The 15567-nt window shown below is 42.7% G+C and overlaps 1 protein-coding gene across 2 annotated transcripts in view; it reads left to right on the top strand.

Annotated features, from left to right (window-relative positions):
* Positions 1–15567, top strand: part of LOC121331709 (serine/threonine-protein kinase PAK 3) — a 70321-nt gene that overhangs the window by 24492 nt on the left and 30262 nt on the right. For both annotated transcript variants that reach the window (XM_041396387.1, XM_041396386.1), the window contains exons 2-3: positions 9908–10104; positions 15419–15519. In XM_041396387.1, the coding sequence (XP_041252321.1) occupies positions 9930–10104; positions 15419–15519 (276 nt within the window). In that variant the 5' untranslated portion in view covers positions 9908–9929. The remainder of the gene's footprint in view (positions 1–9907; positions 10105–15418; positions 15520–15567) is intronic.

The raw sequence follows: 15567 nt of genomic DNA, 5'->3' as shown, positions 1-15567 counted from the left end.
AGGCAAAACGTTGTCCCTGAGGAAGTAAATTGGGATATGATGCCTTCCTTCCCTAGTGCCCTAAAGAGTTGATGCAAGATCTGGACCATATTCACCTCCCACATGAAAGGCATGTGGCAGCCTGGCAGCCTGGGCTTTGTCTTTTCCTTCCTTGGAGGCAGGAGCTATGTCCTTGCAAACGTACCATAATGCCTTGAGAAGATTGGTGCAGCAAATCTGCTCATGTGGTGTTGGTCTCTGTCTCTTCCTGTGGGATTTGGAGGTTTCAAGTCCATCCTGTGCTCTCCTTATTAGTGGTCATTATCCAGCCCCAGTAGCTATATCCAGAGGATTCCTTGTTCCTTATTTTTGCTTCTTCAGTGTGATTTGTCTCCCAACTCTACCTAGCAGCCCTGAGTTCAGTCTTTTACATGTCAGATTCATCCTCTGATACATTGGTTTAGTGTTTATTACAGCAAGTTTCTCAGCTAATGATTGCAAAGGCAAAATGAGCTAAAAGGTGACTAGAAGGTGCTAGAAATGGCAACTGTCTATAAGTTTCAATTATTGCATTTCCTTGTCTCTTCCAGAATTCTGTGGTAATTGTTGGCTTGGCCTGCATGTGTCTGGTGAGCCATGGGCCAGTGGTTTATCAGCATGTAGGCAGGACAGGGACAGGCTGCCTTCTCTCTTGTTGCCTTCCTGGAGAGCTGCACACACCTCAAGGCAAAACCAGCTCCTGTCCTGCCTGTGGAGACCATTGCAGGGAAAAGGGCCATGGCTCTTTCTCTGCTGAGCACTGTAAGTGTGGGCTGGGGGTTCAGAGGTTTGTGTTTATCATGGCACACCTTCTGGAAGTGTGTCAAGCAGAGAATAAACTGTGGAAAAACAGAGAAAGCAACAACACCTGCAGAGAAACCAGAGAAACTGGTCCTTTATTATTTTTTACCCTTCCTTCTTCTTCAAAACTTTGATTATTTTTTTTTTTGTTAAACAAAATGAAGTACATAATAGGCAAGATGACAAGTGGTTTATTAAAAGCAGCCTTAGTGCACCAGGTGGAGTTTTTTTTTTTTTTTTTTTTTTTTTTTTTGTTAAAGTAAACAAAATGAAGAACATAACAGGCAAGATGACAAGTGGTTTATTAAAAACAGCCTTAGTGCACCAGGTGGAGTTTAGTAGGAGTTTAGACTGCCCAAAAATATGAACTAAAAGACTTTTTTTTTTTATAAACATATATCTAATTTTGATTATGGAAGTGGAAGTCCAAGCAAGAAGGGGCTTCCTTTGATACCATTTACAAGAGAAAAGAGAGAATAGTGATGGGAGCAAGCTTATATCTGCCAAGCTCTCTGATTGCTTTGCCCTGATTGCTGTTTTTTAGCCTGGGTGTAGCTGTGGATCAAAACTCTGCTTGAGAGTGGCCAAATTCAAGCTCCTGTGCTGGTGGTTTGTAGTGCTGTGAGCCTTTCCTGTGCTGCAGCAGGACGGGCTGTGTGAATAAAACATGAAGGGTCTGTCTTGGGATGCTCTGGGTCCCTTCTAAGATGATTCTGTGAGGTTGGCGGGTGAATGTTGCTCTGCTGAGAGTGTAGACAGAGAGCCCACTGGGTGGTCCTGTGCATGGAACTTGGATGCAAGCCCTGCACCCAAATGGATCCACACCAGGGAGGCACAGGAGGTGGGGAGGAGCAGATAGGAGCTAGGAGAACATGGTGGAGAGACTCACAAGCTGTCAAAGGCCAGCAGAAGAACTAGCAGTTCAACCTGCACATCCTGAAACTGTGTTGACAGAAGAAAGCAGAGTATTCCTGACAGCATGAAGTGATGACATGGCCCTTATGTGGTTCCAGATCCATCAGTGTAATAGAGCTCTGTATCTTCTGCAGAAAGGGACGTGCAGGATGTGTAAAAGAAAATGATTGCAATATCACAGCATGATTTTTCCTGGGCATTTCTCACATATAGGTGGAGCATGTGGGATAGCCTACTACCTTGCTAGGCTAATGTAGATTCACCTTCAACATGCCTTTACCAGAGAAGATGAGAGAAGGGGTGAATTTTTTGTGCTGAGTTGCAGCAGTTGGGATCTTTGAATGTAATGAGAGTCTTCTTCCTGCCATATCAATATGAATATTGTTCTAACCCTGGCAGATCAATAATTCAAGGTGCTATTGCACTCTTAACAGTTTCCAGGACAAGACCTAAATTTGGGGTTACTGGACCACTTTGGGGCTTTGACTGATCAACTAAGTGAGCCACAAGTGTTCAGCTTGAACCTGCCAAAAATCCAGAAATTTGTTACAGAGCCTTCCTGTGGTGAGAGGTTGCTGCCCATCAGGTGGGTTGGAATCACACTGGTCCATTTTGATTGTCTGTATCTCACAGTGAGGACTGGTGTCTCATACCTGACCTTGGACAGTGCTTCGAGATCAGCTCCAAGTTGCTGATTCAAATTAGAACTCAAACCGTTTGTCTTGGTTGTTTTTAATCTGAATTAAGTTAATGAAATTTTTATTGAGGCAGTTGTGATGTTGGTGTCTCTATTAAGTAGCTTTTCTTTATTTACATTAGAGTCCTCCTGAAGAACAAAAGTGAACCTGAGGCCTAAACTCTGAACTAGAAATAATAAGGTCCATATGGAGAATTATTTCAGTGTATCTGCAATGGTTTATATCCGTATTTCATTTCACACAGTCTCTTTCATGTGCAGACAAGGGCAAAGGATGCAATACTGTGGAATTTGAGATATTTGAGAGGCACAGTTGATTTTGAGACATCTTTTCCAGCTTTGTGGAGCCCCTCAGCTGTGTAAATAAAAAGCAAAACAGGGAGTGGTTTGGTTTTTTTTTTTCTCTTGCATATAAATGTCTTTTCTAGGTACTTTTTTGCAGTTTCTTATCTGTCCCAGAGAAATGTTTCCTACTACATTAGAAAAACACCGGTCTGTGATATCCTTCACTGGTTCTTCCTTTAGCTGCTTCTGGAGTGCCCATTGCTCTGTCAGTCTTGGCATGTCTCCAGATTCAGTAACTTAGAGCACAACCTTTTTGTTTCAAATCCTCATTCAAAAACACATGACAAAAATGCCCATGTAGCTGTCTGGGTTTGGGTATAAGTGGATGGAGGTGTTGGTGGCTCTTCCCAAGGCAGGACAGTGGAAGCTCTCCCTCTTGCTCTCTCTGGGTGGCAGAAGCATCCTTGTGATCCAGCTGACTTTTCTGCATCATCAGGGTATGTCCATAGCCTTTGTCATATGAGGTAAAGTCACTTTTTCTATCAAAACAGTCACCAGTTTATAATGCTGCGAGGTGCTCCCTTCGTGTAACCCGTAGGAATGTACTTCCTTTCCTTCTGTGCTGATGTGTCATTACTGAATGCCTGGACAAGCTTTAATGGGGAAAGCTGTTTCCCTGCTGCTCACCCTCTGTACACACACTTCTTCCCCTCCCAGGTCATGTAACCATCCCAAAGCTCAAATGGTTTAGTAAGTGGCCAGGATTCCAGCAGGAGCACAATTTGGATGGATTGCTTTTGTTTTGATGTGATCAAAAAACGCCCACAAAGAAAATATTTTGGGCTAGGGGAGTTCTCCAGCAGGGTGGAGAGAAACTCTCTCCAGTTTTTCTCTCATAGAGAAAAAGCAGCTATGCTGAAGCCTCAGCACCCTTGTTCATGTTATCTCACTTTAGGCATTGGTTAAGCACAGCCCTTAAATATACACCTAACTTTAAACAGTGCTGGCTTTACTATGCAAAAGTAATTCTGTTTGGCTTTTTTTGGTGCCACGGTCTGAACAGCCACAGCTTTGTACAGAAGGGGAAAGTGAGAAAACCTGGGCAAGTCCCAATACTAAGTGCACTTGGAAGAGGGAACCTGTGTGAGGAGCTGTGAAGCCTTTGTGGTGGGAGCGGGTCGGGGGTGCTGGGAATCTGCAGAGCAGCAGCTTCACCAGTGGGAAGAGCACGTAAAGTGGGTGCGCTGAGGGGCGTCCAGAGATGAAAGCCAGGTGTGTTTTGTAAAGTGTTGCCTGTGGTTGTGTTGGCAGTATGCAGAGAAAGAGTTGAAGAGTTGTGGAAAGAAATGTAGTTAGGTGCGTTATGTGTTTGAAGAGGGGAGATGGATCCTTGAAGGCCATGAACTGAGAATGCTGTCGAATGCTAATTAAGCAAGGAGGAAAGTATATTTTCAGGTTATTTCCATCAGTTGTGACAAGCTCCACTGTTTAATTCCCAGTTCTCAGCAATTAAACTGGGTGATTCAAGGTCCAGACAAAAGACATAATAATTTAAATTTGAAGAAATGTTTAGTTAAAAGCATTAAATTCACAGCTACTGCATGAATATACTTTCTGTATTCATTGACATTCTGTATTCATTATTGCTACAAGTACACTGTCAAGAGGGAATTTTAAACCAATATTAGTAAGTCACTGTGTAGAACTGTTAATGCTGCAGTTCCTAACAGAAGTTTGTTTATCCCATCTCAGAATGGATGTTTCCATTTCAAGTACTTGGGACCAAGGTAGTTTTACTGGGATACAACCTGAATTCAAAATACGCCCTCCACACAGAGAGCTTCTTATGAACAGCTAGTTCAGAGGCCAAAAGTTGCCTGTAGCAAGTACAGAGGATAACTTTTGAATAAATGAATATATTGGAGAGAATCATAAGCTGCTTACAGGGTGTTTGCAAACAGGAACAGAGAGTACATTCATCAAATAAATTACTCAGTTTGAATAATTTGTTCAGCTTAGAGTATGTTTACCTGGCTGTGAGGGGAATGGGGAAGTTTAATTGGCAAATATTTGTATTGTGCTTTGAGACAGTTGTATGAAAGGGAGGTGTTCTTGTTGTTTCTAGGGTTATTATTCCTTCTGTAGTTTGTGTGAATGCAGCCTTTTCTTGAGGGTTGTGCAAAGAAGGGATGCAGTGGTTGTTTTGCACCACGTGCATGCGGGGGAGGTCCTACAAAAGATGTCTTCACTTCAGAGGGCACCTGGCTGTGTCTGCCCTGCCTGCAGAGCCAGCCCCACACACCTGCATGGTCTGCAGGCACCCAAGGGTGGAAGCAGCTGAGCACAGACTGCCCTGGGGTGTTACGGACCCTGAGTACCCAGGCAGAATTGTCTCTGCTTCAGCTGATGCTGAATATGGCCATTTTTTATCAAAAAGGCCTCGGTATTGTATTTTAACTTACCCAAGTTTTACAGAGAAGACAGTAAGCATCTTCCACAAAAGTAATGAAATCATGACTGTATCTGTTCTGTCCAGCTCATTATCTGCTCTTTAAAGAAGCTGTAAGAAAACTGCAAGTAAACACGCAGATGTAGGAGAGCAGATACAGGTCTGAACTGGGCTGAGATATACTCTGTAAATACCTGATCAGTGTCTCAGTACTCAATATCTAGAGAGAATCCTTCTCAGTTACATCATCATCGATTTTTGGAAATGGATAAGTGTCACTGGGAGAAAAATCTGGCCCAAACAACTAAGTAATAAATATCTTTTTGCAGGAAGCATATTCATAAACAAAGAGTGAGCCCTAGATCTTCAAGTTACATTTGCAAAGCTACTGCCTGAAAATTGGCATGGTCCCTTCCAGTCAAGTGATCTTGGAGACAGTTTTGCTGCATCACAAGCTGCAGTAATATCTCTGAGGCTTTGGAAATGATCACCAGTGTCTCTGCACACAGGATACTACTTGTGAGTTCTAATTGGAACCAGTCATGTTTAGAGGATGCAGGCTTTGAAATAGCAGGGCTAGCCTAAGAAAGCTGTTCAAGATCTATCCACAGTGTTCCCCAGATACACAGGGGGTGAAGAGCTTACTGAGATCAAGGCCCAGCATGAGATTCTGCTCTGAACTTGAACTGAATTGAACAAATCTTTTGTGTGTATATTATGTTTTGAAGACATTTGAGTGCTTCAAATGTCTTCCTTCCTCTACTCCCTAGCTTGTCAAGGACTAGACACAGAAATATTACAAGACAGGCTTTTGCAAAGGGGGAATTGAGTCACAGAGAAGATGAATGACATATATTTAAAGTCAATGTTTGTCTTCTTACTTAACAAAACTGATGATTAGAAGAGGTAAGGAGGAAGGAAATGGATATTGGGTCATTTTCTGTAATCCTGTAGTAGTTATGCAGAAGCAACTGACCTGGCTGAGAATTTTATTTTAGCATTTGCCATTTGGCTGGGAAACTCTAGCTAACACACTCAAATACACTGTTGTATTTTGGTACAACAGTCTGTCTTTTTAAATGCTTACTTAAAGCTGATGGGCAGTGACAAGATTTTTCTCTGGAAGTAGGTAGTTGTTGCACAAGTGTGATTATCTTACACATTTCTTTTAAAAGTGTTACCAGCACTGTCTTGGTTGCACTAATGGGGTCCTTGAGGACTGAGATGAGGAAAATCCTGTTGATTGTGCACTCCATTCTCTTGGTGAACACCAGCTGGCTTCTCTAGAAGCTGTCCCTGCTGACAGCCTGGGTGGCTGTCATGGCCTGGTGGGTATGGTCAAGTGCTCTGGTAGCTGTGTTGTTTCAGCTTACAAACCAGCACAAACCTACCAAAAAAAAAATTCCACACCCCGAAACTCCCAAGCAATGAAAAAATGCCTAAAGAAAAAAAAAGAGAAATAACACCAGAATTTGATGGACTGAATATATGGATATGCCACAGTAATTTCCAGCAGACAGAAAATGTGTTTTGATGGAGTTAGTCAGAAGTAGTCTAGCAGGACCAAGGACTTGTTATAATGACAGGAAAACCTGGCCCCAGAATAGAGTATAACTTGAGCTATCTGCTGTTGACATTTCTCTGCAATGTAAATCTGAGAGTTTTCCCATCTGAGTGTATCTTATTGCCCCTCCATTCATTACAGGTTTTCTCTAGGTTTGGGTTGGAGTAAATCAGTACAAAACACTTAAAATATGAAGTCTTACATGATAGTGAATGTTCTTTTGTCATGATGCAGTGGTACATGAAAAAATCTCAAAATTAGAATTAATGGAAGAGCAGATAGATTCCTCTGATCAGGAAAACCATAAATTTTAAGTCTTCTGGTGTGTATTGCTTTGTGGTCTGCTTTAGTCTTGATTTAAACCAGCTTTAGAAGTTAACATCAACTGTTAAACCTTCTAGGCTATCTTCCCCCGCTTTTTTCTTTTTTTCCCCTGGTTTGGAAGTGAATAAAAGAGCTTTGTACAGTTCTTGAAACTGAGCCTGAAACAGCTCTGAACAAAATATAGTGTTCCTTTCAAAATCTTGGAAATAATTACATCATAGGCAAATTGGGCCAGAAACTGTTAATAGTATTCTTTGTGGGATGAAATCCCATGGGAGGACCTATTTCAGCAGACTGGCATTGTTTACAAATAGATGCAGTGACAGGTACAGTTGTCCCATTCTGAGGGACAGCTGAAACTGTGGCCTGTAAGGGACTTCTCAGCATAACTGCCTTGCTTTTGATAACAAGCTGAAAACGAGCCTTGGTGCTCCTGTGGTCATCTTCACACTGATCATCCTGGGAGGGAAGGCTGTATTTGGCACTGGAAAACTGTTTGTAGGTGGCTTAAAGAGAAAATAAAAACATTGCTTGCATAAGCTCCTGATCTTTGAGAATTGCTGGAGATAAGGGAGCTGTGTCCACATGTCTCTGCTGGGCTTTATAAACTGGGAACTCTGTACAGCAACTTGGGCAGCATGGACCTTCCCTTCACCAGGGTAACAAACACAGCACGTGTGGATCTCCCTGGTACCACAGTGGTTTTCATTACTGGCTCCCCCCCCAGCACGTTCCTTACTAGAAAACCTTCTGCATTTCAGGATGGAAATCACAAAGATTAGTAATATTAACTGTTTGACCTCAATCTACAGAAGCATTTAGTTCTCTAGGTAAGTAGGCTAGTCTGTACTTGAAAACTATACTGGCACAAGCTCTGGTCTGGGCACAATGACAGCTGTTTCTGGGTGATACAAAACACTTTACTGCCTGTGTGCGTGCTTCTGCAGGAGGGTGAGCTGTGTTCCTCCATGACCAGTCTTTACCTGGACAGTGGGACTGTGTGAGCAGGGCCTTCTCTTGGGAACCAGACACATGCTGGGGACTGTGGTTTTTCTGAAGGATCACTTGTTCTTTCCTAGATGGTGTGGTTCAAATGACAGACACATCATTCTCTCTGACAGCTGCCTCCCGTACGTTTCTCCATTCACATGTGTGTGATCTTTTCCAAGCTTTTAGGTCTGAAGGCAAAGCTCTAGAGAGCCAACACCTGGTCAGTGGCTGCCTGTGGTTCGGTGATACCTGCAGTTACAGGTGGAGGTGAACAGACCCGTGGTGTAGGGGAGGTCTGGCAGTTGACACAGGGTGAGCCTGTGATAGACATCCTCTTTGGATGGTGAACACCACACTGATCTACCAGCAGAGCAATTGTTTGAAGTCTCCCTAATTTGCTGCAGGGAAAAGGTGCTGAAGAAGGTCAGGTCACTAATTTAACACAAACCAGTTGAAGGTAGCTGGGAAGGTGCTCATTCAAACTGCTCCCCTGATGGAGGTGAACAACTGGGCTTAGTAGCAGCTTCAGGTGTGTGTTTGTGAATCAGGATCTCCAGGATCACTGCTCCATGCTGTCTGTACTAGGGAGAGGACTGGGACCCAGCTGTTGCCAGAGTTTTCAGCTGTGTGACCTTTGGATGGGTCCATGGGATCCCATGGAGATCTCGGTATTTGGGGTCAGATGCAAACTAGAGGTGTGATGGTATATTTCATTTGTTGTTCTTTTCACTGGACTGGTGCTTTAAATCTCCAAATCAGGCTTTTTGGGATTTAATTCAGATGAAATTAAAAATGTAAGTCAAGCAATTTTTAAAAGTGATCATTTTATGTGTGGTAATTTAAAAATGGTAACAAAGGCTAAAATGCCCATGTCATGAAAAACAGTCTAAAGTGAACATTCCTAAATGTTTTAGTTGGTCATTGTAAGGTAACATCAGTTAAGGCAATGTGGATCTCATTATTTCCTATTGATGTACCACCCATAAATCTGGCAAAATTACAGTTATATCAAAATAAATGTGGCTGTTGAAAATGTTAATCTCCATTCTAATAAAAAAAAACCAAAAGCAACCCAAGTCCAACCATGCATCCCCAAAAATTCTCAACCATGCAGCTTTACCTGACCAAAGGAAGAGCAGCTGAAGCTTCAGGACCTCTCTGTGTGACAGTCACCATGTTTGGTTGATAGTTCTGAAAAAAGCCCTACATCTTCCATAGCTGAAAAACAAGTTGCTTCGATGAGGGCAGTAGCTTGTGTTACCTGTGAATCAGCATGAGGAGAGATCCAGAACACATTCAGTGATGTGCATGTGCCTTCTGTAAAAGGAGCCACATTGGTTTTAGGGGATGGAAGACAAGATGCCTATAGAATCACAACGTTTAAAAAGTATACCCCACATCACTTCTGATCTGTCTGAAATCATGTACTCTATTTTTGGGTCTTAAGCAAGTTAATTTTATGAAGTATTGCTTGCTACCCATATTTCCTCAATGAGGACCTTGTTTCTTACATAGCAAAAAATTATTGACTACAATGCCATGTAGTTTCAGTGGGTCATTTAACTTTTATTTGGAAGTCTGTTTCAGAGGAAAATTTGGATTGTAAACAATTACAGGGAAATAGTTATAAATGAAAACTGCAAAAATGTGTAACAGTGCTATTAAAAAAAATCTATATTTTAAAGGTAGTACCTTGCTTTATAGGAATTAGCCAGTGAATTTATTTACAGCAACCAGGAGCAACCTTTTTCAGAGCAGACTTCTAACAGAGAGATTTTCTCATGCCACTAGAAAGCTTTTCCTGCCCAAGCCACCAGCCTTGGCATCCTCCCTTGACAGGCATGTTTTGTGTTGTGCTTTGCAGGAGGCTGTGAGGGCTGCTGAAGATGTCCGATAGTCTGGATATTGAAGAGAAACCTCCAGCTCCACCGTTGAGAATGAACAGCAACAATCGCGATTCTTCAGCGTTGAACCACAGCTCAAAGCCGCTCCCCATGGCCCCCGAGGAGAAGAACAAGAAAGCCAGGCTGCGCTCCATCTTTCCAGGAGGAGGGGATAAAAGTAAAGTATCAGCAGTGCAGATGGGGGCTCCTTGTCTGGGCTTTCTGCTGGTCATTGGTTTTCGTGTTTATTTTCTGCCACTGTTTTCTTTCTGCTTCAGTTGCAGGCCATGGTACCAAAGCCTTCTGTTCCAGTTACTCTAGAAACACATTTCAAAAGAGGAGGAGGTGTTCAGTCAGTTACTTTCTTGTCTATGAAAAGACACTAAAATGTGCACACATTGTGCAACTTGGCTTTTAAAAATAACTTTATAGTTATACTGGGGAATCCTTTCCTTTGGATTTTGCTTTGCATTAGCAGTAAATACAGAGATGAGGATGTGTCCTTGTGAAAATAGATTTGCAGAAGTGACAGGGCAATATGCCTGACACTTGGATTTTTTTAATGCACTTATATTCCAAGAACAGGAACAAAGCTCTTCTTGCTTGTTCCTTTTGCAGTGAAAGTGGATACAGAATGGCTTGGTTTATACCTGCTAGGTGTGGATGCAGCAAGAGGGTCTTTTAAACATTCAGCACACAGCATTTCAGTTGCATTCTTTGAAATGCTTTTGTGGAGTGTGTTTTGAGTTAGCTATTTAGAGGTTTAAGGGGAGGGATCTTCTTTATTTCAAGTGCCATGGGAACTGATGGGCTGCACCTGCAAGGCTGATGTCACTGCAAGGCCACTTTTGATTATCTTTGGAGGGTTGGGGTCACTGGGGGATGTTCCTGATGATGGAAACAAAGCAAATGTTCATCTGTCTTCAAGAAGGATCTGGGGATGTGCAGGCCAGCCAGGCTCACCTTGGTCCTTGGGAAGGTGGTAGAGAAGATCCTCCTAGAAATCATTTCCATGCAGATGAAGGATAAGAATGTGGTCAGGAGTAGTCAGCATGGATTTGTGGAGGGGAATTCATGCTGAACTGTACTGACAGCCTTTTACCTTGAAGTGACAGGCTTGGTGGTGAAGGGAGAGCAGTGGTTGTTACTTCTGCTTTAGTAAAGTGTTCAGCAGAGCTTCTCACAGTATCCTCACAGACAGACTGATGAGATACAGTATATGTGTACAGTGAGGTAGACTGAAAACTGGCTGAAATGCTGGGCTCAGAGGTTGTGGTCAGCAGTATGAAGTCCAGCTGGATTTCAGGAGTGTTTCTGTCTTCAGTGTCCCTCCAAGGAGAGCTCAGAACTATGGGGCTGTCATTCCCTTGGAGCTCCAGCTTACCTGTGCTGCCCCATTCATGAGGCTTCATGAGGTTGAGTGGAGCAGCTGGAGGTAGTCTGGCATTCAAAACTCCTCACAGGCAGTAGAAGGCACAGTGGCAGTCCCATTCCTCCCCTCAGCCACTGGCAATCCTGATGACTTTTCTGATGTGAGGACTGTAACTGGATGGGCCCATTTCTTAAGCAGACCTGGCTGGGTCACTCTGCAGATTGTTTCCCCAAATGTCCCCTTCTGGGAACAAAAGTAATTTTCAGTTGATTCTTTTTAAAGGCCAAAATGAAGGTTTCTCCCAGCTTGCTTAATTCCTGGAAAGACTTGGATCACTTCTTCCCCTGAGTGCTAGCAGGATGGTATTATCCCTTTCCAAGGAAGCATTTCTTAATGAGGAGATGCTGTGTAAAATGCATGCAGAGAAGGGGAGACCCAGAGACAACCCCTCCTGGAAATGATCAGTGACATTAAAAATGTAATTAACTACCAGTCAGAGCAATCTTAGGGAACATACAAGTGTCACGATTTTAAATGTGACCGTGAGGAAAAGTCAGGTAAGATTTATAGCTTAATTTTGTGGGGTGAAATAATAAATGGAGGAAGTTGAGCTTCACTGGCCAAGTCCCTTGAGGTAGTTTCACTGCAGGGTTGGTTTGTGGGTCAGGGTATCAGCTGGCCTGTGTGTGCTTCATAGACTGTGTGACACATTTTTGAGAATCCTGCTTATAAAACAGAAGGTGATTGATACGTCTGCTCTCATCTAGTACAGTGCTTTGCCAGCATCACTATGTTAAATCCATAGTTCATCACTGGTGCAAGTCACTGGAGTGTAAAGAAAACACCATGGCAGGGTATTTCTACCTGAACCTGCAGGAACTTTGTTACCTTTCATTTGCTCATTTGCTCACCAGACAGGAGGGATGTGAGGATGGATATGGTGCAGTGTGTTCTCTCCAAGGCTGTGGTGTGTGTCAGGACTACTGTGCCTGGGCACCAGGAAACTTTACAGTCCCTCCTCTCCTGCTGGAGTGCAGCATTTTAATTTAGAGTTTGAGCACTTACGTTTAAAACCTTGTTTTGGCAAGCCACTGATGGCTCAGTGGAGCCCTTCTGTGGATCTGCAGTTGAAATAAACCATTTAGGCAGTAGTGTCCTGCCCCTTCCCATAACAGCTGACCTCCTCATGTTCCTTGTATAGCTCCTCTCACTCCCGTCTCTGGGCTAAGGTACCCCAGTTCCTGAGGACAGGAAGCCAAGGCAGACAACTGAAATAAGTTTCCATTGTCATGCAGGCAATTTGTGTGGAATAAGAAGCTGAACTTGTTCTGCTGGAGCTGTGAAATTGGCCTTCCTGCCTCAGAGATCATCATGGTGGTGGGAGCCTCAGTGGAGTCACAGCAGCAGTGCTTCATTCAGCAGAGGTGTTACCTCAGCAGAAATTACTTGGTCCTGTTTGCTACAGGCTTGTTCTTTCATTAAACCTCCTGTGATTGCTGTGAAATAAATTCACTCTGTGTGCACACTGGAGGCTCCATGAGGGCCCTGTAGAGCGTTCAGCCTAAAGAAGTCAGGAGGAGGCTGACCTGCACAGCTCAGATGCCCCTTTCAGATGTCCAGCCATGTTGGGTTCCTGGGTGAATGATGCCACTTCCATTGAAGCTGCTTTAGACTTGGCTGCAGAGGGGAGCAGAGTCTGGCCTTTAGGCATTTGGTCACCTCCTGTACAGAAAAACCAGAAAAGAGGGAAGGAGAAAAACTCGGCAGAGTAAAGATCAATGGAGGAAGTAAAAAGGACAAGGCTACAGGAGGAGCAGATTAGGAAGGAGGATGGGAGGACAGGTGTGAGAGGCAGTGGAAGGAAGAGGGAATGGAGGAAGGAGCAAAGTGAGTTGAAGAGTAGGTGAGCAAACAGAAAGGCATAAGCATGAGGTCAAACCCTTCCTCTTTCTCTGAGAAAAGCTGCTACTTAGCTGAGTCACATTTTTCTCCCAAACAACTGCTCTTTTAACATATTGGTGATGATGGTGATGCAGACTGTGGAAAACAGAACAATCTTTCCTTGTTCTGTTTTATCCTGAGGTGGTGTGGAGGCCCTATCTCATGGCTAACTTTGTGCAGCAGGAGTGTATTGTGAAGGGCATTTACAAGAAAATCAAATAGGAATGTTCAGTACAAACACCTTGCATCCAGTCAGTCAGGTGCTTCAAAGAAGTCATGTCTTTTCATATCATTTTGGCAGCTTCTGTGAAGTAGAAATTATATGATTTGCAGAGCCCAGAAAGAAACATTGGTGTTTTTGCACTGGGAAGAGGTGAGGATGTAGTAAAGAGATGTTTAATTCCGTAATTAATTTATAGTGTATCAGCATTTGGACAATAGGTGTTATATCACAGATCCATGAAGCAAACGAGCCAGATCTTGGGGAATGAGCTGGATCACTTGTCCTCCAGCAGGAGAATCCTAAAATGGACAAGTGCTGCTTTTGGTGGAACATTTTTATATAATCCTTTATTTCGCTTCTAGATTTGACTGCTGCTTTGAACTGAATTTGATAGTCCTTAAATGCAATTTTTGCTGCATTAGCTTGCAAATGATGAGGTAGAAGAAGCCAGTAGTGTTATCTACACACAGGTGACATGTTCTAACTGGCAACGTCTGTCCTGAAAATTAAACAACATCATCTTTGTGATAAAAGAAGGGGAAAGCCTTTACATTTGTATTTTATATATTGCTGCCATCTTTACTGAATGCTAAATGAAAATATTTAATCAGTGAACAATGTCCTGAAAATTAAACAACATCATCTTTGTGATAAAAGAAGGGGAAAGCCTTTACATTTGTATTTTATATATTGCTGCCATCTTGAAAATATTTAATCAGTGAACAGTGTGTAATGGTGTGCAGCACAGACAAAAGGTGACAACTATTTAATGAGGATAAATGCAGCAATGCAGAGAAAGGATTAGAAGCATTCCAAATAGACTGTAAGTACAAAGAGCAGAGCATCTTTCTCTTAAAGGAGGCTGTAAGGTAGAATAAGAAATACGCAAATAGAGACCTCATGGAGCTACTGTCTGAGCAAAGACAAACTTGGACTGGGAGGGCTGCTGGTACATTGTGAGTCCAGCCTTGGATGAGACCCCTAGATGAACTATGGAGCTGGCAAACATAATATTAAAACACTGCAGGAAAGTGAAGGCAGCTTCCCTCAGCCTTTATTCCCTCATTCTTTATCAGGTTCAGTAAAACTGGGCTGAAGTGACATTTGTCAGTAGTCAGAAGTGCAGGAGATGGATGACCACAGGGAATGTTACTTTCAAAAGGTTGTGGAGGGAGATGAGAAGCAAATGGAGGTTGACTGAATTTCAAGTCTTCTTGCTTAAGTAAGATACTCCACACTCTGGAAATACTGGCGGAGTGATTTAAAAACAAAAAAAATCTGGAGACTAATAAAGCCTGCATTTTATGATCATATGTCTTAGTTAATTGAGAACTCAAAGCTTTTCCAAAGACCTTTATGGGATTCTGTTGCTGGGCAGATTCTGTCTTTCCTGAAACAGAGCTGCTGTTTCAGCCTTTTAGCTGGAAGAGGAGTCACTGCATGAGCTGCTGGTTTTCACAGAACCTGTAGGGAAAAAATGGTTATCTACAAAAGCCTGATTTGGCTGATTTTGAAATGGACTCAAACCAGGTTGGAGAGCAGACACACATACACACATGTTGGAGAGCAGACACACATGGTGTGTGCTGTCTGCAGGAACCCACAAAGTCAAATAGGAGTCAGTTTCTACATATGAAAACTCAATGAGAAAAATAACTGAAAATAGAAATCATACCTGTTTAGAGATAGCCTAAGAAGACTACTTCATTAATAGCTTTCTTTGGAAGCAGTCACGTTGGTGGAAAGAAAAACAAAATAAAATAGCACCTTGTAGACCTTCCCTAACAGAGGTTGACAGGCTGGCATTGTGTTAACCTGGGTCTGTTTCTCAGGTTGGATGGATGTTAATTGATTTGTTTTCCACTTTTAAAACACTATTTTGAGCACACCTGATTGTTAAAAGTTTTAAATGAAAAGCTGTTCAGAAAATAAGTGCTTGTTACATTTTGCCTCCAGCCAACAAGAAGAAAGAGAAGGAACGTCCTGAGATCTCTCTTCCTTCAGACTTTGAACACACCATTCATGTGGGATTTGATGCCGTCACTGGAGAATTCACAGTAAGTAACTGCTGTATTTTGTGCTTACCAGAACTTCTAGTTTCTTGA

Source organism: Onychostruthus taczanowskii, unplaced genomic scaffold (genome assembly GCF_017590055.1).
Source record: "Onychostruthus taczanowskii isolate IOZ18803 unplaced genomic scaffold, ASM1759005v1 scaffold13, whole genome shotgun sequence".
NCBI classification, from domain to species: domain Eukaryota; kingdom Metazoa; phylum Chordata; class Aves; order Passeriformes; family Passeridae; genus Onychostruthus; species Onychostruthus taczanowskii.
The sequence above is the reverse complement of the archived record's forward strand: the minus strand, read 5'-3'. Positions and strand labels throughout refer to the sequence as shown.